Source organism: Thunnus thynnus, chromosome 14 (assembly GCF_963924715.1).
Source record: "Thunnus thynnus chromosome 14, fThuThy2.1, whole genome shotgun sequence".
Classification (NCBI taxonomy): domain Eukaryota; kingdom Metazoa; phylum Chordata; class Actinopteri; order Scombriformes; family Scombridae; genus Thunnus; species Thunnus thynnus.
Window position 1 is genome coordinate 22902768 of NC_089530.1, and position 24802 is coordinate 22927569.

A 24802-nucleotide genomic window follows, 5' to 3' on the forward strand; every position below is an offset into this window, starting at 1 on the left:
GGAGGAGGAGGAGGGTGTGAAGTACTAGAGTTTCTGACCAGGTGAGTCTTGCTTCGTCACATGAAATCTAAAGATTTCTAACATGTCAGCAAGAATTTAATGATCCAGTAAAAAAAAAAAAAACACGACATAAAAACAAAAAAGACGCTTTAAATAAGAAATAAAACATGAAGAGGGCTCTCCACGTATACACAAACACACACACACATGCATACACACATACACACACACACATATCGCAGAGCAAATACATTCAGTTGAACACACATTCAGTCACATGTGCTGACACATTCACCTCTGTGTACGATCCACCGCTTTCATGTGGAATCTTGGGGGTTTGGTTGGTTTGTCACATTACAGACTGCAGGTCCAGTACAGCAACTGAGCACACAGTTAGTTATTGTACACACACACACACACACACACACACACATATACACAAAGCATTTCAAGGATCAAGTGGTCATGGATAAGGATTTAAGGAGTCGACCTTGCTCCAGAAGGTGCGGTGAGAGTTTCAGTAACAAGCACTTGAACTAAAATAAATCCTCTTTTTTTTTTTTTTTTTTTTTCTGTAAAAGGCTCCCTTGACATTTTTACATTTCAGCTCATTATTTGGCTTCACTGGACAACTTGTGTCAATGTCAAGTATCAAGTTAGATGGAACAGAGCTTGTTAACACTGTAAGCGTGCCTCACTCAAAACAATGGACACTCGCAGTGGTGAGCTACTGTAGGTTTGTTAGCTAAGGAGGCTAATGGTACCATTTGGTTTTTAATAGGGCCGCTGCCTCGTAGTCGACCAACTGTCTGCAGGGAAAAAACTCCAACAATGTATACAGGAAGTGGCGACATGTGGCGACACCCCGCCCTGGCGACCAATGAGGTTACGCCATTGGTCGGCCTTCGGTGGCCTATGGCGTAACCTCGTTGCTCAGTCAGTGACCCGGTCCTCTGTGAAATATCTGTTAGCTTCAGCGCTTTTCTGTCAGGATTTAACGGAACTAACTGACCCACGGGACTGAAAAAAAAAACCTCATTCTGCTTGCTGATTGGTCAGACACATTCGGAATCATTAACTTTTAGCGCTGTTAGCATTGTCGCTAACAGACGGCTCGCTTCGTGCGTACGCTTGTATATTTTAAAGGCTCATTATTACGGTTTTGTATTTCTCTGTAATGTAGCACAGTGTTAACAATGTTACTAATAACATTCTTTCACAGCCCTGGAACTCAAAGCATTTTCTTTTTAAATAATCAAATTAATATCGTAAACGTGCAACGGCTAGTCGGTTAATGGCTTGAACTAGTCGACTAGGGAAATCTTTGGTCGGGGGCAGCCCTACTTTTTTAATGGAGAACGGGAACATGGGAGCGCTAATGCTAACAAGCTAAAAAAAAATGGAGAGAGAAGGAAAAACTGCGCGACCTTCTCTCCACAACAAGGCAAGAACCGCTGAGAATAAAGCTCAACTAAAATTCAAAATGTCAACGTCAAAGTGTCGCCTCTGCAGTGCGTCTTCTTCAGTTGACATTTGTCAGTTTTGACTCTTGACTTTGAAATAAAAACACTGACAAAACCTCTAATTTCATCATGATTTCATCAGAAAAAAAAAAAAAAAAATCTTTGATTTCTTGCATCTCTTTGACATCACTTTTCATGAATTAAGTACTTTTCAAGACCTTTTTTTTTCCTTTAAATACAATCATTGGTTCAATGATTTTTTTCCATTCACATACATTTTTAGGGAAGAAAAACATTCTTTAAACACAGATATAGACACAGGATACAGCACATGATGTACAGAAATGACAGTCTTACTCTTTCTAGAGGTATGCAACTATGCATGCATGCACTCTTGTACACACATTCTCTTTCTCTCTCTCTTTCACACACACTAACAGCCTATGAACTTTGTCAACATAACTACTTCAAAACACACCTCTGACAACACAGAGTTTGGTTTTGTCAGCCCGCTGCTTGCATCAGAAATAAATCCAGACCAAACGAGGGAGCATCAGGTCATTTTTCTTACAGTATTTGACCTGTACTTAACATGCTGCTTGAGCATACAGTTTGATGGGATATGCACAAATGGACAAACAACACGAGCACAGAAACCATAAAGAGAGATACAGATGGTCTAGTATAATTCCTGGAGTGGTCAGAATCAGGAAGTGTTCAGGAGGTCTCATTCCAGAGGCTCGTAGAGGAGATCACTGTTTCTTTAAATACTGTGTCTTTGCTTGAAGGTGTGGTGTAGTGGTGGTGTATGGAGTGTTAATTGTACGTGTGTGTGTGTGTGTGTGTGTGTGTGTGAATGTGTGTGTGTGAGTATGTACGTCTAGGCCACAGTCTCATCTCCAAAGTAGGAAAATCCTTTGAACTCATCTTGGTTGATCTGCTTGATGATGCTGTCCTCCACCGGCGTCAGGACAGGTTCTTCACGTGTAAAGTCCTGGTCAAAGTTATTCACATCCCTTTTGGTTTTCTGGAAGAAAGAGAACAAGAGAGATGGTTTAAGAGTTTGGATGTCATCTGTTTCACCAGCGTCAGTAGAAAAAGGAAGCACATTCAACAATCTCAGACGAATAAGATCAAATGTTTTAAAAAGAGCATTTTGCGACAATAAAAACATCCGACTGTTAATTATGAGAATATTGTCTCATCAGTTCCTGCTAGAGGAGACTTCTACCATGATCTGGTGAGAAAATACAACAACAGTAAATGCTTCTAATGTTCACATTTTAGCCTCTTCCCCCTGCAAATACTATTTTTCACAGTCTCGTGGTTATTTGTCGTGTGCGTGAACTCACGATGCGTGGTTTGAACGGTGGTCTGATCTTCCGCTGCTCCAGCAGCGTCCAGTCGATCTCTCTGAAGAACGAATGGAGCTTAATGGCCTCCTCCAGACCCTGAGCCACCACACAGCCCAGACGCTTGTTAGGACTCTTAGTCATGAACTGAGAAGTGACAGAAGAATAGAGAGATGGAGACAGAGAGAAAGCGAAAGAAAATATTTTTAGTTCTTTAAAATTGGAAAGGAAGACAGGATTGTTATGATGTAAATATCAGTTTGTTCGACTTGCTGGTTGTGATTCATGTAAGAAGCACTCAAGTGTCACTATTACTTTCAGCTAAAAATGTATTTTTTATCAGAGGTGGAAAGTAATTAAGTACATTTACTCAAGTGCTGTACTTAAGTAAAAATACTTGTAATTTGCTGCTACTTTATACTTCTACTCCACTACATTCATTTTACAGCTTTAGTTACTTTTCAGATTCAAATTTTAAATGAAATAAAATAAGCTTCTAAATTTCGCTGCATTATTAAATCAGCACATAAAATCAGTGTGTAGCTGTGTCTCCTTGTCATGTTTCAGATGTCTGTGAGTTGTTAGTTCCTCTTAACTTAAAAAAAAATTAATTAAATTTCACAAAAACGCAAAGATGAGAGTAAAGTTCTGCAAAATATACGTATGAGAACTTGCCTACACAAATTAGGCTTAAGTACTTTATTATGTACTTAAGCAGGATTTTAAATTTGAGAAATTTTACATGTAATGGATTGTTTTTAAAATTGTGGTATTTCTACTTTTACTTAAGTAAAGAATCTGAGTACTTCTTGTTTTTTATATGCGTCATCTGTGGACGACGCCAAGACTCTGGGTCTGTTTATTTTACCCGTTTGTGGCAGAGAACAGTTCACACACCGAGGCTCAAGAAAATTTCACACAATCACCCAAAGAGACCAAAAATAGTTCATCTGACGAGCATCAACAGGCTGTTTAGGAAGGAACTTTTGTTGCATCAAAAGAAAAAATAAACTGAAAAAAAAAAAAAAAATCAACTTTCAGGTTCAGAGGAGTAGAAGGACCAAAACACACAAGTATGACGTGAATCAAAACACACATATCCGTTGTTTCCAACGTGAGCCAACACACTTTTACAACGCGTTTTTTTCGAACGCGTCGACTCGTCAGGAAACACTTCTTTCCTGTGTCCCCGTGTCAGCGCACGTCAGCTCTCCACAACAGCAGCTGTTTTATCAGATTTGATTGACATAAACAGACTATCTACTGTATGGCACGTCTGGCATGAAGCTTTTGCTTTAACTGGCACGTGTCAAATGGTTGCAGAGACACTGTTGAGAGAGTACTAACTAGACAACACCCAACAGTTACTTTGGACATCAGTGTAAACTCCTCAGAGCTGATATAAGCCACCGCGAGTGACTATTCTCATTTAAATTAAAGCAACAGTCAGCTGCAAGTAAGAATGAGAGGCCTCTTGTGTGATTGTTCGTACGTGATCTTGGCTAGTGGAGAGCTATCCTAGAAGAGTCTACATGAAAGATATTAAAAGTGTTTGGATGTTCAATGCAACTCAAACATGATGCGCATGTTTACCAGAAATACAAAGGACATTCTGCACAATAAACATGACTTTTTCCCCTGTAATGTTAATTTAACCACAAGTACTTAACATGATGAAGAAAGATGTCATTTGAATCTTGTTAGTCTGAGTCACAGAAAGATACACTAATTCTGTCATCATGTTTTTCCGTATTTTATCTATTGCATATCTTTCCATCCTGGAAGAGGGAGCTCACCTCTGTTGCTCTTCCTGAGCTTTCTTCCATTTTTTCCACATTAAAGGGTTTTTTGGGGGGAGTTTTTCTATTTCCTTGTATTGTTATACAGATTGTAAAACCCCTAAAAATTGACTTGACTTCATTTATGAACTGGTTGCAAACCGTCTCTCCGTATGGAAACAGTGAACACAAATAAAATAGCTCGTTCACTTTGGCTTTTTCTACATAAATGTTTGAAAAGTGGATGAGTGGTGAACAAGCTGCTCGGCCATGTGACCTGAAGTCCTTCAGTCGGACGAAATATCCAATCAGAGCCCAGAGTCCCGGTCAAGTGACTGGTCAGAGTCCAAGACATTGTCCAACATAAACACACACACTTTCCCACAAGGCTTTGCAGGCAAACTGCACCAACAGCCAAGGTAAACGCAAGGCTTGTGATGGAAAAACTGGATGGACAAATAAATGGACAGACAAGTGGCATTACACACACACACACACACACACACACACACAAACACACACAGGGAATCAAAGACAGTGGGAATTATCCAATGTTCTTGTAGGAACAGGAAACACGGATCAACATATGACACTAAGAAAAAAGCTGCATTCACTCACATTTGACAGTAAGAAACACTAAACTGCAGTGACACACGGAGCAGATGGAGCCAAAAAAACAACAAAAAAACCAAGAGACAGACACAGAAACACAAAAAGACTGACACAGAAACGTAGACATCAACAGGTAACAGTCCTTTATGAATCCCATAAGTCCATTACAGCTGGATATCATTTAAATTCTTCATTATGTGCGATAAGGCTGTGACTTTTTATTGGAAATTCAAACTTTTGTTCAAACGTAGGGTAAAAACAGACCATTTAAAGTAGTTTGCCTTGTGATCCCGCCAAAGGTGTAAACTAAACTATTAAATAAAAATGGAGAAGGACAGTAGCGAGCAAAGCCGCGCTGAACGGATACTGAGAACACCGAAGTGTCTGAGAAGCAGTGTGTGGAAGTATTTTGGGGGCTACACCGGAGATGACAAAATTTCCAACAAAGATAAGGCTGTTTGCCAACTTTGTAAAAAGCAGCTGCCTTATTCTACAACAACAAGGACTCACCAGATAGATTCACACACGAGTGAGGCAGTGGAGGCATCCAATGAGCGGAACAACGTCAGTTCTACGACCTCATCTGACACGGTGCAATCTCAAGACACATAGTGCAGCTGTATGACACCACACAGGAAAATAAAAAGACTAGACTGAACGGTAAGACATTATATCTTACTGCTGACGGATGGATGTCGCTGGCCATATATGCTTATGACAGTCACAGGAAATTGCCTTTACAGTACATTACGGTATGTGGGTTGACTTTTTGAAAAAGTGACTTCCCCAATGTGCGATAACTAAGCTTTAGTGCTCATATACTGCTTTTTAAAAAAAACCAAGGAGAAATGCAAAGAAAACCAACACAACTAAAACTAAAAATAACTTAGAGTCTTCTGCAAAAGTTAGAGCTAGAACTAGAACTAGTTCATAGTCTCTTCATACATCAGAGAGGTATTCAGTCTATTCCTTCGTGCAGAAATGTCACCAATGATGTTATCATCACACATGTTTGATTTTTATCTTATGGGAGTATGAATTTTGTTCTAACTACATACAAACTGTAGAGTAGAGATTTCTGGCTCAACAAAATCTAAAATGGTCAAAACTACTGTGAATAAAGTTATTATAAATAAAACTGTTCTTTAAACTAAAAGTGTTGCTTGAGTTTTTACCTTTGAATACAAAGTACACCTAGTAAGTAACTAACAATTATTTATCTGTCAATGATTTTCTCGATAAATTCTTTGGTCTATAAAATGTCCAAAAGCCCAAGGCGACATCCTAAAATGTTTTCTTTTGTCCCGACCAACAATCCATAAGCCAAAGATATTTAGTTAACTATTAATAGAAGATTACATAAACCAGAAAATATTCACATTAGAGAAGCTGGAATCAAATAACTTGGACCTTTTTTTTCTTAAAAAATGAACCAAAACAGTAAATCAGTTATCAAAACAGTTGGCGACTAATTTTCTGTTGACTGACTAATCGTTGGAGCTCTACTTGACTGTAACCTATCTCAGAATACCTCGTTCAGATGGACTCACTGTCCACAACTGAGTTTGAAAAACACATCTATACAATATTACTAAATTTTGAGCTAATGCCGGGGTCACCCTTGATTCATAATGGTGGGGGTTTCTCTACTGTACAAACCTTAAAGCATCACTGAACACCCCCCCCCTCCCCTCCTTTCACACCTCCCACTAACTGACCGCTTTGAGAATGGACACGGCCTCCTTGCTGAGCCAGACGGGATAGAGAACGTCGTCATGGAGGATGGACTCAAACAGGTCATCTTCGTTGTCGGCTTCAAAGGGCGGCTGGCCTGCCATCATCTCATACATCAGCACCCCCAGAGCCCACCAGTCCACTGATGGGCCATAATCAAGCTCTTGGAGGATCTAAACACACACAAAGACGAAGACACTCATAAACAGGGCCGGAGAATGTATGATATGATTGCACAAGGGTAAGATCAAAGTCAAAAATCCCACCTAAATTCAGATTACACTTAATTTCATGCTAGTGAGATTGAGTATAGCGAGCCAATATCATTTTGAGAGACAAATTTAAGTATTTTGAGTTTTGATTCATAAACACAATTCTGTGATCAAGCACACTGAGCACTTCCAATAAACATACTAAAATCTGAGACCAGCTGCTGCTTTCTTTGTTGATCTTTGAAAGGTTTTTGATAGTGTCGACCACTGCATAATTCAACAAACTACACTGTGGTTTGGATATTTTTGCACAGAACTTGTTTCATTCACTGGCAATCTGTACTGATGGTCTCACAACTGTCTCAAAACAACCTTCCTTAGGATAAATAAGGGGGTACCACAAGGGCCTGTGCTAGGTCCTTTTCTATTTACGCTACGTGATAATAACAATATTATCACTCTAACACTAACTTATAGTATCCATTTCTATGCAGATGACACAGTTTTATATGTATTTGGCTCCTCTTCAACTCAAGCCATATCTAAATTCCAATCTGCCTTTAATGCTCTTCAGACATCTCTGCATAAACTCAAGCTTGTACTGAATGCTGTCAAGCAAGAGAAAATGTCTCAAGAACCCATAATTCCAGTGCGCATCATAACCGATCCATACAGCTAATGGCGCCGGCATTGAAATCGTCCAATCTTATAAATACCTCAGGACTGTTTAACTCTAGTTAACCCTCAGGTAAATACCAGACTTGAGAAGACTTATAAATAGACTTATAAGTGGAATGAATTACATATTTTAAAACTTGAATGTCCTATCACACGATCCGATTTTAGACGTTAAACCTCAGGGCTGTGATTAGTGATGTCTTTGATTGTTTCTGATGCTGTATGTGCTTTTGTTATGCCTGGCTATGTTTGTTTTCTTTCCCTCTGCTGTACTCAGGTCTCTCTTGCAAAAGAGATCCTGATCTCAGTGAGACAATCTGATTACATAAAGGATACATATTTTCATGACAAGCAGTGAAACATACAGCAGAGTATCATCTGCAAATAGTTGAACATTGACATTGGATGTTTGGATGAACATCGGATGCTGTTTGTGTGTTTGTGTGGTTGAGGTCACCTCGGGTGCGATGTAGTCCGGTGTACCACAGAAGGTGGTGGTGGTAACGCCGTTGAGGATTCCCTCCTTGCACATACCAAAGTCTGCCAGCTTACAGTGACCCTCCGCATCCAACAATATGTTGTCCAGCTTCAAGTCTCTGCAGAGCAGCAGTAGATAGTATGAGTGAAAGGAAGGATTGGCAAGGAAGATTCACAATGTACTTACATACATCTTTCTTTACCAATAAGTTATTAGAGATTGTGAAACTTTACACAAATAAAACACACAGAGAAGCTTTATGGTAATTTGGGACAGTTCATATTTTGACAAAGATCTGTAAAGCTAGTATTCAATTTAAATGTTTCAGTTGATTTTAAAGACATCTCATGTGTTTTTGTGTGATGAATGCTTCTCATAAAAGCAACACATATTTAAGAAAATTAATTTACAACAATAATGATCCACAAGGTTTTCATATCCCCGCAGGGATTTTTAGTTTTTGGAAACGTAATGTGCCTCATGTTTTTCTCAGAAAAGGAGAAGCATACAGCAGGAGGACAGGAAGGGAACAGACCTGGTAGAAGAGAGAAAGTTTCGGGCTGAATGGGAGAAAAAGATGGAGGAGGGAGAGAGAGAGAGAGAGTGAGAGAGGGAGAGAGAGAGAGAGAGAGAGAGCAGTCTCAGAGATAAGAGCAGCAGTGTTGAGAGATGACAGGGTTGGTCATGAATGCAGCCGCTCTGGGCTTGATGGTTGATCGCTACAAAAATGTCAACATCTCCTTTTTGCAGCTACTGCAGCCATTCAGCCCGAGGTGTTTTCAAAAATACAGCCGCCCTGACAAGCCAGGGAGGAGACGGAGTGCGTGAGTGCTTCTGAAGTCAAGAGCTTATGCAACTGTTCTGTTTTTGCAAGACCCAAAAATAAAAAGATGAACAATCCTGTGTGAGAGCTGCTGTGTCTTGCTGGTGAAAGGTTTGTTCTTTTCTGTCCCATCATTACTCCTCTGATAGGACCTGAGTTATTGATGGCATTATTTAAAGCTGTGAGAAAAATGGTAAGACATACAAAAGAGCTGCTGATTATGCACTGCCAAGGAAAACAAATGTTTTATATTTGTGGGAGGTTTTTTTGCACCATAAACCAAGGAAATTTCCCTTTTCAGACAAGTTCGAGTTTCGGTAAACGTAAAACTTTTCGAGTCACCTGAACTTGAGCTAAAACTTTTAAAATCCGAATTTTACCAGATTTGTTTCCATTACTTGTTCCTGTTTTAGAAGATAAATGAATATACACCAATAATTCCCTGTTTCTTGTTAGATTTATTTTATAAAAACTGAAAAAAAGTAAATAATTTGGTTTCAGCTTGTTTGAGAGACCATGGGTTCTCACATGTCATCAATGGAGACTGGTGGAGTTTTCAGTTTTCAGTAATGGTTCCCAGAATTTAGAAAAACTTGACCAACCCCTATTTCTACATTAAACAGATTTCTTTTAAACATACTTCTACTTGATTCCTCTTTATACAATTTTATAATTGTTCAACCACATATAATTATTGCAGTATATCATTAACTGTACATTCAGTATTAGATTGAAAATGTGCAGTTTGCGGCTATTACTGCAGATATCTGGATCTCGTGCAAAGTTAAAACCACAAATGGTATGCTAATGTGCCTCGAGTCTAATGGAAAAATAACATGACACGTCAGATGCAGTGAAGCTTGACAGTTGGCGTCAAGCCAAGTTTTTACTTAATGGTTCAAGTTTGGGTCAGTCTCTGGTGACAAAGAATACTGAACGTTATGAACAATCCTGAGTTTGAGTCAGTTTTGAAATCATGAAAAAGGCCAAACCTTCTCTCTAAAAGGCTGTAGAGTATCTCACTCTATTTTTCACACAAGACATGTGCAATGGAGTGTATGAGAGGTTGATGATTAATGCTTAAGAATAGCTGACAGCTTGCAGTTAAGTGTTTTCATATTGATTCATTGATTGAAGCTTGTTGTCCTTCCAAGAAATCCATTTTGAATGTTTTCTACCTTGGCTATGTCTGCTAAAGCATGTTTGGTTTTATTTATCTGAACTCCATATACAATCTCAAACTTTCATCACTCTTACCTGCCCAAAAAAACCACAGTCTTGTACTGCTGAGCAGCTGAGGACTGTGCCTTACTAAAAGATACATTGATGGCCTCATGCTGAGGAAGGAAAGAGCAGCACTTGTTCTATATTTCCCCGGACGAAAAATTAAACCGGTGACCCTCTGGCTGCCTGTTTGCATATCTCACCTCCAGGCGACTCCCAGCACATTAAATCTGAATTGCACGCCTGCAGCAAAGCAGAAAAATAGCATATGTATTTAATACATTTGTGATTGAATTTAAAGGGCTGCTGACATTAATCTTTGTATTACATATCACCTCGCTGCAGGAAAATTCAATATTAAGTGGCTGCAGGTGTTCAGCAGCACTAATGGAATGATATTTATCTAAGTGTAGATGTTTTGTTGTGGTTTTACAGGATGAGAAGCCTGTCAGCTAGGGCCAGGGTTGCATACCAGGAAATGGGCATTATTTATATAATCCTTCATTTATTGCGTAATATCCTTAATTTACTTATTGCAAAATAATTTAATCAGTTTTCTTCATGATGCTTTGATTCTCTGCACAAGTATTTATTGCTATTGTTTTATGTGTTTTAGTCTTTGTAGTATTTATTGACACTTAGTTGTTAAAGTGTTATGAATGTTAATGATTAAATGTCATACTTAAACTGGAATTAAAAAGGTTTATGTGCCGTGAACCAACATCTGTTTTGTCTGGTTTATTAAGATGAATGACCAGTAAGGTCTATGGTAATATGATTTTCTCATATTTCAGATATTTCCTATGTCATAAATTCAAAGTATGTCTTGCTCATTTTATTCTGATGATGCTTTGCCGATGATGTCCGTCTTTAAAACCATAAGAATCGAATCCATTAATTCATGTCATAAAAATTTAAGATTAAAAGCTGAGATATGTGAGTTCAGATGAGTTTCACGTCATTACAGTTGTGTAAGAATTTATTTTGGAATATGGGCAGAAAACCCTCAAAACGTTTTATCATTTAATTTTAGTTTTTCAGAATGAATAATGCAAGAAACCCCTCTATAAAGATGCTGGCTCCTCTCTGCACTCAGTTATAAAAGGAATGTGAGCCTGATCATTAAAATATCTACTTTTAAACCTACAGTCATTAAAAGGCTGTAATACAGAGGTGATAGCCAAGTGTTCTAATTCAAGAAGTTGTTTTAAAGCCATTCGGTGGATGGTTTCATTTAAGAGTTGGACGTTTTAAGTCCTGTGATAGACTGGCAACCGGTCCAAGAGATGGATTAAAAAGCCTCTGAAAGGCTAAAAAAAATGGTTTAACCTTATAAACCCAGATGAGTGGAGATGGAACAAGCTGACACAGAATATTGAGTATATGGTACTGCCAGACAATGAAGAGTAAAAAAACAAATTAACAACTTTAAGAACGAATTAAGAAATACAAGTGGAAAACTTTATACCAGTTGGTTGGAAAAGTGGTTTGTTAGCTCCAATAGCAACACATCTCATAAACTCAGATGAGTTAGTGACCAGCTGGGCTACAGAACTACATACAGGACCAATCAAATGCCAACGTAAATGTCAGGGTATTATCACATCAGTGGTTAAGGAGTTCATGAACATCATGCTTCAGTTGAAGTATCAGCTAATATGCCAAGCTGTTGCTGTGTTTTTCCTGGAAAATACAGATTGTCCATTTGTGTTTGCATAAAACATACTAACCCCCCCTTTACATCATCTTTATATGTGTAAAAAAGAAGAAAAAATTAGTTTTGTTACTTGACAAAGGGAATTGTTTGATATCAGCTGACATTCAACATCAGTGTCATCGGTGTTCCTTCAGTCAGGGAAATCACCTTCACATGATTTTTTTTTGGTTTTTTTGGAAAAGGTTCAATATCGTCCTGTCAATAAACATCAGCGGCTCTGTCAGCGCCGTCAGGAGTTCTGTTTGGACACACACACACGCATACATACATACATACACACACACACACACACGGCAATCAGGCTCAATTGAGAGCATTTCCTGTGTTTCATGTTAATCTTGAGTGATTTTTCCATTACGTCCTCAGCGGCAACCCTTGTGCACTGTGACAGCTAACCTCTCTCTCTCTCTCTCTCTCTCTCTCTCTCTCTCTCTCTCTCTCTGTCTCTCTCTCTCTCTCTCTCTCAACTCATCCCATCCTTCCATCCCCTCTTCTGTGTGACTCCATCTTCCAAACACACATCTGGTTAAATATACAAACACACACAAACTGTTGCCACTTGTATATTTATCTGTGTGGAATTGCGGCATGAGAGACGGATCAGGATGGGAGGATATTAATAAACTAGATAATAAAACTACAATTTAACAGAAACCACTTTGGGAACGAGCTTACTTTTTGTTAATGTTGGTGTGTGCAGATTTCCCAAGATGCTTCCGCCAACAACTACAGCTTCATTTAAAACAAATGTAATTTAATGAGCGTTGGTGCGATAATACTTAAAACAAAACAAACAAAAAAAAAATCTGTTTTAAAAGGTCTTATTTGAATAGTTTTCTCCATCATTTTTATCATATAACTTGGTGACACTTGGAGATAAAACAACACCACAAGAATCACACACACCATAAAAATGTGATCAATGGTTACTTCAGAAGATTACGGCAATAAAGTGACACATTATATTATTGAGTAGATTTAAAGTAAGGAAACTTTGATTGAAATATATTGGATAAATGACTCAAATGTACACAAATTAATGTGATAATATGATATATAATAAACCCAAATACGTTTTATAAGGAAATTTGATTCATGTTAACTTAATTCCTGGCAAAAACAATGATTTAGATGAACTTATATTGTTACTATATTATATTACTACTCAACATCATGCTCCTAGTTGCCTTGATATCTTTAAATTATGTATACAAGTCATAAATAAAATAGTGCAAATTAACATTAAACATTTTTTCCAGAACAACTTTCAACTATGCAAAATGAGAAAATTATATTAAACTTCATAAAATCAATAAAGAAAAGAAAGCAAAGCAGGACAAAGATAAAATGGATGGCAAGAAAAAAACAAAACAGGTCTGTAGACAAAATAGGACTCATCGCTCAGCAGATCATATAACAGACTTGTTGTCAGCGAGGACTGACTGTAGGTGGAAAATAATACTTTTTTGCCTTCAAGCAAGTGGTCTAACCTCAAATTTACACCAGAGACAAAACATTTATTTATTTTGCTTTTGTTAAGATATGACTGAGATATGAAATTATGTCTCAACATCAGCTGTTTGAGAAAATAAAATGCAGACGAAAAAGTTTGAAACAGACACATTTCAGTCGCTTCTCAAAAGGTCATGAGGTTCGATACCCAACCCTTGACAGGCTGCGCGATGATGTTCTAGTAAAGTCTTGTAGATTCTGTGTGTGTGTGTGTGTGTGTGTGTGTGTGTGTGTGTGTGTGTGTGTGTGTGTGTGTTTACTCAGACATGTATCTGCCCTCGACCAGTCTGAACCTGCTCTGCCAACAGCATCACATCGAAACATTAACTTCTATTTGCTCTTTAAGACTTCAGTGAAGCGGAAAAAAAGCAAAGGAAAAAAAAAAAAATTGCTACTGTCTAAAACATATTTTTCTTTTTTGGGAGGGGGTGAAAGGGTGGGTCGTAGTGATGCGAGCGTCGACGAGAGGGGCTGATAGGAGAAAAAAAGGAGCATTGGAGGGATGATGGGAAGAGAGAGGGAGGAGGAGAGGATGGAGGGGCGGTGAAGAGAGGAGAGGAGAGGAGGGAGGGGAGAGGAAGAGGCGAGTGGGGTGGGGGGGGAGAGAGAGTCGGGACATAATGTTCCCAAAACACTTGTTGTTCGTCTTCTTCTGGTCAACAAAGTGGGTCAGGAACGAGGGAGAGTGAGAGAGAGAGAGAGAAAGAGAGAGAGAGAGAGGGAGGGAGGGAGGGAGGGTGCGGATCAGGTAGCTCAGTCAATTCAGCAATCATGAATTAACACGCAGTGGGTGCGTGTGTGTCTGCCAACGTCTGACAGAGCAATATTCACTCTATCAAAACAGCATGACTGAAAAAACAATGATGAAAGACTGAACCATTAATCTTAGTGTTTGTGAAAGCTAACTGGAGTCTGTGCTTTAAAGGGGACGTATCATGCACATTTCCAGGTCTATATTTCTATTCTGGGGCTCTGCTGGAATATATTTGTATGATTTACAGGTTGAAAAACTCTTTATTTATCTTATACTGTCCCTTTATGCAGCCCCTCAGTTCAGCCTCTGTCTGAAACAGGCCGTTTTAGCTCCTGCTTCTTAAAGACACCCCTCCCGATGAGTCCACTCTGTGCAAACAAACAATAGTAGCAGGATTTCACTTCTTTTTCTTGTTCTTTATTTGAAATGCAAACTTCTCAAATACATACGTAAATGTTCAAGCCAAGCGGCAACCTCCGGAGCTGTAAAATGAAGCCAATGCGGAAGTGCCAAAAACTGCAGTTCCCCGTATGGCCACTTGAGGCTCCAAAAGCGAGTCAATCCCCATAGACCCCCATGTTAAAATGCCCAACTTTACAACAGAAATAAACATGTTTACAGCCTGGTACAAAAAATGGTTTTGGTCTCTATAGCTAATTTCCCCTTTCATGACAACTGTACGAGGGGTGAATTTTTTTTATAACTCACTCGTTTAAATTTTATTAAGTCGTAAAGTTATGCATAATGCTTTGAGTGACAGGTCTGCCAGCCGCTAGGTGGCTTGTTTCAGCCATTCGGCCTGCCTCTTTGCCCATTTTTAATTGGCTGGGAGTTAGGCAGCGTCACGCACTGCCAAGATGGCATTACAAGGAGGAAGTAGAGGTAGCTTTGCAAACAGAGCTTTCAGACCAGGTAACTTTCAGGGAGCATTTTACATACATTCAAATCTTGGATGTTTGACCATGTTTAACATCCAACATCATAACAATGTAAAAAAAATAACAGAAAATCACAAAATACCAAGATATGTCCACTTTAAAAACCTTTTTATGGTTTCTGGAGATGAACAGGAACGAGCCAACTATGTCACAAGACCTTTGAAGAAAAACTCCAGCATGGTGCATTCCAGTGATATAATCTGATCAGCAAATGACAATTTAGAGCAAAAAAAAAAACAAAAAACAAAAAAAACAAACAAACAAAAGAGCTTGTTGAAAAGCATCTAAAGCAGATTTTTTTTTTCAAAGAATGTCATACTCATACATTGGGGTTGGGTATCATTTACATGACCAACATTTCTTTCAGGTCTTATATTTTTGCTTTGTATCTACATACAAATCAGAGTAAAAACCATCTGAACTAAAAAATAATCCTGCTAAATAAAGACCAACTAACAATGAAGTTAATCAGAATGTTTTTAATGGTAAAGATTGTAAACCTGAGGTGATATTATCATTATTATTTTTTTTTATTATCATTATTATTATTATTATCATTAGTATACTGTACAGTGAAAATTTTAGTCCTGTTGTCCCATTGTGTTTATATAAAGCACTGCTGATGTGTTGGAACCTGAATAAGCTCGATTGCTCTTAAATCATTCAGAAATAAAATAAATGATGTGCAGTGAGATTATATAAAATTTAATTTTATACAGTAGTGACGTTTCCAGAAGTCGATGGAAATGTCAGTTGTACAGGAGTTAATAAAGTCTTATAAAACTCTCCTGAAATATAATATTCTCTTCGACTATCCATTTGTGTGATTAATTATGTTCAAAATATGTGGATTCTTAAATTATATTTATTCTAAAATACAGCTAAATATGCCAATTTCAGCAGAATTTCAGGGCATCTGTTATAGCAACAGCAAGGATTAAGCTTTAATTTGGCAAAATCATGGTAATTTTAATGATACTGCACAAACAGGTAGACAGTGTTTTCACCATCAGAATATATTTATTTTAATAATTTAATTTAATAATCTAAACAGACATCACATCTCTTCCCTTCTGGTAACAGATGTACTGTATGTCTAGTAATAAGCCACTTCTTGCTTGTTCACGCTATAGGAGGTCAGTGTTTGTTTCTCAAGACAGGTTTTGGGTGGAGTATTACTTTAAAACTTCCTTATGTAGCCAAAAGCAATCACAGACAAACACATAACAATAAACGTCCGAGCTTTTGGCTTCAACCTTGATGATTGATATAGATTAAACTGTGTTATAAAACCTAAAGAAGCACATACACACCGTTCACATGTTGTGATTATAAACTCACGTCTTCATTAATAAAAGCATTGTAACAGAGACTGTGTGAAACAATGAGTCCTGGTCCAGCAGGCACCAGCAGGGTGGGACATCATGTAGCCAAAACAACTACAGAGTGGTAGATTCATATTTCACATCCTCTGATTATTAACTATGGAAGTAAGTTCCAGTATGTTAAGCCTTGTTTATGTCATGCTTCAGTTTTATATGACATTGTGTTTCAAGCTATTTATAGTGTGTTAGAGATGTTTTTATTCCATTTTATTTGTTCAAAACTGTGGTTTAAAACCAAATACATGCAAATCTAATGACATTCACATCAGTCTCAGCTGAACTTTGTGTTTTGTGCTAAACAGTGGAGAAAGTTACAAAGTACACTTACTCAAGTACAGTTTTGAGGCACTTGTATTGTACTTGAGTATTTCCATGTGATGCTACTTTATACTTCCACTCCACTACATTTAAGAGGGAAATATTGTACTTTCTACTCCACTACATTTACTTGACAGCTTTAGTTACTTTTCAGATGAAGATTTGACACAATGGATAATATAACAAGCTTTTAAAATACAATTTTTTGGCTTTTGACGTCTTATAAAAAGCAGTGTGTAGTCGGGGTCACATTTCACATGTCTATGAGTTGTTAACAGCTCCACCAAATAGTGATTTTTCCCTCTAAACTTCTCACATGCTTTCATTTCAAAAAATGTTCAAATGATCCAATATTTCAGCAAAAATCAAAGATTAGAGAAAAAGTCCAAAAACTGAAAACAGATTTCTGTATCAGAACTTTGTTTTTTCTTCTTTCCTCTCCCATTAATCATCTCACGACCCCTCAGATTTATCTGCTGACCCTTTGGAGGGGCGCGACCCCTAGATTGGGAACCACTGGACTAAACTAGCTAACTGTATATAAAGTAGTTCAAACTAGCTCCACCTCCAGCAGCTACAACAGTAACATGCTGCTCTAACACTGATGCTTCACTATGAATAATCTAACGATGTCATATATAATAATATATCAGTCAGAGGGACCAAACCACTACTTTTACTGCAATACTTTAACTACATCAAGCTCATAATACTTCTACCACTGGTGCTAAACACAGCTAAGCTAACACTCAGTGAGATTTCTCTGTTTTCTTTTTTTTAATCTGAAATATATGATTTATCTTTAATCGCTTTTAGTGCCACATCATTGTCCTCTATTTGGGGTTTCTCCTTTTTTATATGCAACCACTCCATTAATAAAAATATAAAACATTAATCACTAAAGCACCAATATGTGCCAGCAAGTCAAGTATTTTTTATCATTGAGCTTTTGGCAACAATTTCAGTCTTGAGTGACATGTTGTACGTTAAATACCCTAAAAAACATACAGCTTACGTTACGAATGAAAAACACTTAGCATTTGAAGTACTTTTATAAGTCAAAAGAATATTGCCCAACACGGGAGTTTGGCACCTTTAGAAGTAAAAAAAAAAAATTCTTGAGAAGAAATAAGACTCAGTTTAACAATCTTTGATTAATGTCGGGCAAGTTGTTTCAGTCAGTTGATGTCAGTCGTATTTCAAAGAAGCATACCTGGCTATATTTGGATCAGAAAAAAACAAGATGAGACTTTATTAAACCCTTCAGGGAAAGTTGGTTGTTGCAACAAGCATTTTTTAAAGCCAGTTTCAACAGTTGGGTAACTATTACTATTCATTATTTATTCAGCTGAGTTTCTGTGGTAATTACTTGTGCAATTCTTTGGTGAATAAACACTTTGTACGATCACCCTGAATTTCTACGGAAGGGAGTAAATCGGAGAACCCAGAGGAACCCGGATGAAGTGAAGCTTATTGGGTTTTAGGAAATAAAAAAAACAAACAATAACAGGACAAAAGATAGAAATACAAGTAGGTGATTAAAGCAGTGAAATGTGGAAGAGGAATTTACCATCTTCTCTCACGTTCCAATGACCTTTAATTTCCAAACACTTAACAATACACCATTCATGTTTGATCACTTTCCAGCCTGTTTCCTCAATCTGGGAACACTGTGAGTGTTTGTACGTGAGGATTTCATGCCATCATTTTGTATATTCACTACTTTTAAGGGCACGTACACGGATAATGAAAAGCCAATGCGACAAACACACTCAACTAACACTGGCAGCTGATAAATAAATTAATAACATGACAACCTGATCTCAACTGAATGTAGTATTTGTGATCATATTTCTGATATCAAAATGGGTGTGTGTTTCTTTTTGTGTAAAAAAAGTCAGTTTTTAGATATTGTTTTTATTTAAATTAAGTTTTATCCATTAAAAGTCAATGGCAGGAGGTCCTCACATGATAAGAATACCTGTTTATTTGTTAATATGACAATATCTATCATGCAGCATATAAAAGGTTGAAGGTCCGTTTTATTCAATTGTGGGAATTGTGATAAAATTTACCACCTTGCATCGCCAGCCTGCATTTTTGCATTGCTAATTTTGTTCTGCAAGGCTCTGATTGACTTTAGCTTGAAAAACAGAGGTCACTTCACGTCAAGAGATGATTGACAGTTCCTTCCTTTACTGTGACATCAAGAAAAACCTGCTCATGTGCATTAAAACTACTATGAAGTACTTAACAAAGAGGACACACCATCCAAAAACAACAAAAAAGACCCTACAGACATACCGTACATAGACTATGTACACAGTGCATTCATATGTATATATTATAAACACAACATACAGTACACAATGACAACAAAGTGCATATGGGTGTGTCAGCTGTTCAGCAACCTGACTGCGTGTGGAAAGAAGCTGTTAGCGAAACGGGCGATATGACGTATGATGTAACGTGTTTTTGGGTGGAAGGAGTGAGGACAGAACATGAGCGGTATGGCTGGCGTCCTTCATGATATTTTGGGCTTTCCTTTTGCAGCGAGTGGTGTAAATGTTATTAAGTTGTGGTATTTCCGTGCCAGTGATTTTTTTCCTGCTGTTTTTACCGTCATTCGTAGCAGTCTGCAGTCCTGAGCGCTCAGTTTGCCAAATCAAACTGTGATACAGTCTGTCGGGACGGCGCTAAAAGTTTTGGTACGCATACCAAACCTCTTATGACACCTCAGTCTCTGCTGTGCTTTCATGAGGATGCAATTGGGTGTTGAGAGATCATGTGTGAGGGTGCCAGGAAATCTAAAACTATTAACAGGTGACTGATTGACGGAAATAGGAATAGATGATTGTCACATTCCTAATATTGGTCTTTGGCTCTGAGCTCTATGATTTTAAAATATGGCGGCGTGCTGAAAATATCAAGTTTTTCCTCGAACTATCTGTCACAGTGAGTTCAAAAATAGCTGAAAAAGAAAATATTCGCCATTCAATTATAGATTTGTTTACTCTACTGAGGCGATGATGCCTCAGTTTTTGTTTAAGTTGGATCACAATCAAAGGTGTGCTGTTTTCTTCTTTTGTTACTTTTGAGAGGAACAGTCTGAGTTTAAGACCTTGAAAGTGGGAATTTTGTCAGAGGCGTTTCTTTGAAAAGTGAGGGGGCATTTTTAAACAGTGAGGACATTTTTAGAAAGTGAGAACATTTTTGTTAGGAAGTTTTTGAGGAGGGGCTTTTTTTTGAAGATAAAGACATTTTAGGACAGAGAGGACTTATCTGGAAAGTGAGAACATTTTTGTTGGGAAGTTTTTGAAGAGAGTTTTGAAGGCCTTTTTTTTTTTCTTAAAGAAGATAAGGACATTTTAGGACAGAGAGGACTTATCTAGAAAGTGAGAACATTTTTGTTGGGAAGTTTTTGAAGAGAGTTTTGAAGGCCTTTTTTTTTTTCTTAAAGAAGATAAGGACATTTTAGGACAGAGAGGACTTATCTGAAAAGTGAGGACCTGTTGAGAAAGTAAGGCCAGGATTTTTTTAAAAAAATTTTCGGACAATGAAGACATTTTTGGACTCTATAGACATTTTAGTCATGATTTCTTCTTCAAAGGGCTTTTCGAGGGTTAAGACTTGGTTTTTTGGTCAAATTAAGGTTTAGGTTTAGGAGTTGACTGGTAGTTGTGATGGTTGAGGTTTTATGTAGTACAAACGCGCGCGCGCGTGTGTGTGCTAAATACCATTGAAATTAGAGGATAAAACAGATGTCAGTGAGCAGGAGACATAACGTCACACACAGCCTCAACAGAACTCACTGTCCTTACTGAGTAAAGATGGCACGGCATAAACACACACACACAAACACACACACACACACACACAAACACACACACACACACACAGATTGCATGACGAGAAACTCTAAACACCAAATCAAACCTCAGATTCACAAAGAGAAAACACCGGAAAGAAGAACTCACTTTTCTTCTATCACAGTTATTTCTGGTAGCAAACTGCCTGAACCTTTACTGCGACCGTGTCCATCACAATAGTGTTATGATTCGAGCTGCGTGTTGCTTTGTGGGACCAGCTGTGTGTTTGCTATTGGTTGACAATGATATTATGACTGAGTGGTCCACACAGACAGATAATAGTGCCCAAAGTAGAAGAACAGTGAGGTAACTTTGTCCCATACACAAACAGTGTACTGACAGAGTCAACGTGTTTGAATTTCATCACTACAGAAACTATTTAATGTGACAATAATATTTAGCAGCTGTTTTTCTCCATGAACGCCTGACAACTTCTACTGCATTGTAAAGATTAATGACAATGACGTTACATTGAATTTGTACCTTAAAGAGGACCTATTATGCTTTTCTTTATTCTCAGTCACATATATATAATATTACAATGTGCCAACATGTCAAAGGTAAATGTATGTAGAAGTAAAACCTGTGAGCAAAAAGCCTCAGACTGCTCTGAATGCTCGGTTTCCAGTGGTTTTACCTACTTTCAGGCCGAGCTGATGTCGGCTGGCGATGGATTTCTTTATATGGTCATCTGCTCCATGCACAGTGTGCGAGTTCACTGCTCTGCTCTGCTAACATTATGGCATTTTTCCATTGTTCCCATTACACAGCGCTGCAAAGTAAAATAAGTTGTTTACTTTTTGGAGGTGTGCTGGTCGCCTGCAGCTCTTCATCAAACATCATCGTCATTGTGGCTGTTTCTGCTTTTACTATTCCTTCATGCATTATTTCTAACTGATCTGCTGAAGAAATAGCTCCCAACATGTCAATTTCTTGTTATTTTTAGTGTCGCTAATGAAGCTCTGCTAATTCAGTGAGGAACATGTTTCACTCCCTGTAAATTCTTCACAACAGTCACCTGTCATTTAAAAACTTTTAATGTGAAGCAGTAAAGCAGGAAATGTTGGGTTTGCATCGGCGGTAACTTAACGGTAACTTAACACGACTCTGATACGTGCTACCCCTAGAAGTTGGCCAATCAGAACAGAGTGGGCTCATCAGGAGGGGGGGCTTAAAGAGACAGGAGCTAAAACTGCCTTTTAATAGACAGAGGCTGAACTGAGGGACTGCATAAACGGCCCAAATAGGATAAATAAGGAGTTTTTTGGACTGTGAATCATACAAAGCTACTCTAGTGGAGCCCTGCAATAAAAATGAAAGCATAATAGGTCCCCTTTATAATGACGCTTAGAAACAATGTTGACAAAAACTTTGGTGCAAATGTTGCAAGCTTCACAGAGTTAGCATTTATGTTGAACTGTATTGCAATTAATTGAGAGATGCACCCAATAAACCTGCAACTAGCCATTCCAAGTTCCTTGTCGGTAGCTCAGGTCTCTCTAGTTCATGACACTGAGCAATGAGTTTGTTCAGGTAGAGCACTGAAGTCACCCTTGCATCAGCTGATCAGCCTCATGTTCAGTCAGTGTCACTGGCTCCTACTGTAGGCCCCGTCTACACCAGGTAACATATGATTTGTATCTGGATACATCATCTGGATAATGACCGATCTGAACCATTAGTCTTTGCATTTACACCTGGTTTACACCTGCACTGTGATCAGATCTTAATATCTGAGTCAATATGAAAATTGGTTAGGCAGGGCTGGCAGACTTTTCAACAGACATGGGAAGCAATGCCAAGGATAGGCATCATCCATTTTTAAATCACTTTTTGTGATGGAAGACTTGTTTGGTTAGGTGACCTTTCAACTTTCAACTTGCTGGGATTTTCTTCTTATGAACAGTCACACTGTACCGATTGCATTTACACCTGGCACATCCAACCACTATGAATATGATTATCTCTTAAAGCTAAGTCACCTATGTCGTAGAAATGCGCGATTATTTTTGAAATTCGGTGCCCTATGACTAGAGAAAACTGAGATAAAGGCTGTAGATTCTCCATACCACCCTTAAGGGGGAATCCTACAACAACCAGAATGCATTGCACATGTCCCGTCCAATCAGACTGACTGACTCTACTGATGTTGTGTTTACATCCAGCGGTCATTTATCAAAGACTGAACAGCGTTATATCTCTTCAGTGAAGCTTATTTTCAATTACAAAACATTCTTCCTCATCAAGTCTGGATATATCATACTGGTGTGCAAGGATCGTAAAATACGTCAGTTATGTCGATCATTGCAAACTTACTGAGAGCTACACAGCTATACAGAAGCCAGAGCTGCTGATGGATGGTCAAAACACCTCAGAGTCTACCATCTCCATTTAAGCTTGTTTTGGGAAACAATTGTGGATGAAGAGGTGAAAAACTGCAACCTTTCTTTGACCTATTTTTGACGCCAAGGAGCCGGACCCCGGATTGTACTCAAGCTGGACGCAGCCGCAAAAGTAGGTAACTTAACACAGTCGCTATTCACTGTTCTGTATTCAGAATTCAAGTCCAATATAATATTCCATCAGAAAACAAAGCACCGCAAAGTTTGTTGAAGCGCAGGGTATTCAGTCTGTCTCCATTCTCTCTGATGATCCTCACCGGTTACTGGTCGATGCTGCAAAGCTACCCTGGCTGCAGTGCCTCTCTCTTGGCCTGGCATTGTAACGTACCTCCAGTGGTGGTAGCTTCCTTCTCCACACTGTTGTTTGATTTCACAAGGCAATATTCAGCCTTGTATCATGAAACTGCTTTTCTTCCAAATATGCTGATACGTTAAAGTATTTAAAAGTATGATAGTCCTTGAAGGTACCACTACAGAAAATGAGGAAGAGAAGTTGTAGTCTAAGGCAGATCTCCAAAGTCACCAAACTTTTGCAAATGAGCTGGGAGCGCTGGGTGCAGGTTACATGGAGGGAAAGTAAACATTGTTCATTTGCATATACTACCCACACTGTAAAAAAAAAGTTTCCCTTTAAAGCCAGGTGTAAATGGGGTCCTGGTTGCATGTGCTGGGGGGAGGGTAGCAGTGTGCATAGCTTACTGCCACAGTGTCATACCAGATACTACCACCGCCGGGTGCCAGAATACTAAAATCCTACACAGTGTCTTTAAAGCAGCTATAATTGATATTTTCAAAATAAAATATCGATTGACAATGAGTAATGTGAGAGGCGTTGCTTGCAACGAACCTAAAGAGAATTAGCATGTTTAGCGAGTTTTAGCTCATTGCTAATCTGTCTGGCTGCAATTTTGTTTTTGTTCTTTCTCGTTTTCGGTCACAAACGCAGGCAGCTGTTTTCAAAGAAAAAAGCTCTAAAAAGCCACTGTACACTACCTGCTCAGCACCAAACAGCAAACAGACACAATTAGCTGTAGATTAGCTGGTGAACATAGTGGAGCATTTAGCAGCTAAAGAGCAGGTGTTTCCCTCAGGAGTTGGTAAAGAGCAAAAACAGAACTAACAGAGAGTAAATACTGAGCTAACATTTGCCAGGTCACCGGCATCACGATTCCAAATGAATGATAATTCTCTGTACAATGGAGCTAGAGCCAGGAGGTGATTAGCTTGGCTTAGCAAAAAGACTGGAGGCAGGGGGAAAACAGCGAGCCAGACTCTGTCCAAAGTTCAAAAATATGCGTCCCAAAACCTCCGAAGCTCTCTCATTAACATGCTGGACTGTGTTTGATTAATCCATACACAAACAGAAATGTAAAAATTTTATATGCTGCTGTGTACAAATCTGTAGTGTAAAGATTCGGATACTGCAGGCTTCCATATTTGTCCACCTCGGTAGCTAGAGAGCACAGAGGTCTGTATGATACTTGCTCAATTTTTACCTCACTTTTGACCTTGTGAGAGTTTATAAAATGATGATTCAACAACCAACCGACACA

At 38.4% G+C, this 24802-nt stretch overlaps 1 protein-coding gene across 2 annotated transcripts in view; it reads right to left on the reverse strand.

Moving 5' to 3' along the window:
• Positions 1 to 582: 582 nt before the first annotated feature.
• LOC137197304 (protein kinase C epsilon type-like) overlaps positions 583 to 24802 on the reverse strand; it is a 97746-nt gene continuing 73526 nt past the window's right edge. For both annotated transcript variants that reach the window (XM_067610636.1, XM_067610635.1), the window contains exons 12-15: positions 8287 to 8425; positions 6924 to 7112; positions 2816 to 2962; positions 583 to 2490 (exon numbers count right to left, since the gene is read on the reverse strand). In XM_067610636.1, coding sequence (XP_067466737.1) covers positions 2344 to 2490; positions 2816 to 2962; positions 6924 to 7112; positions 8287 to 8425 — 622 coding nt within the window. In that variant the 3' untranslated portion in view covers positions 583 to 2343. The remainder of the gene's footprint in view (positions 2491 to 2815; positions 2963 to 6923; positions 7113 to 8286; positions 8426 to 24802) is intronic.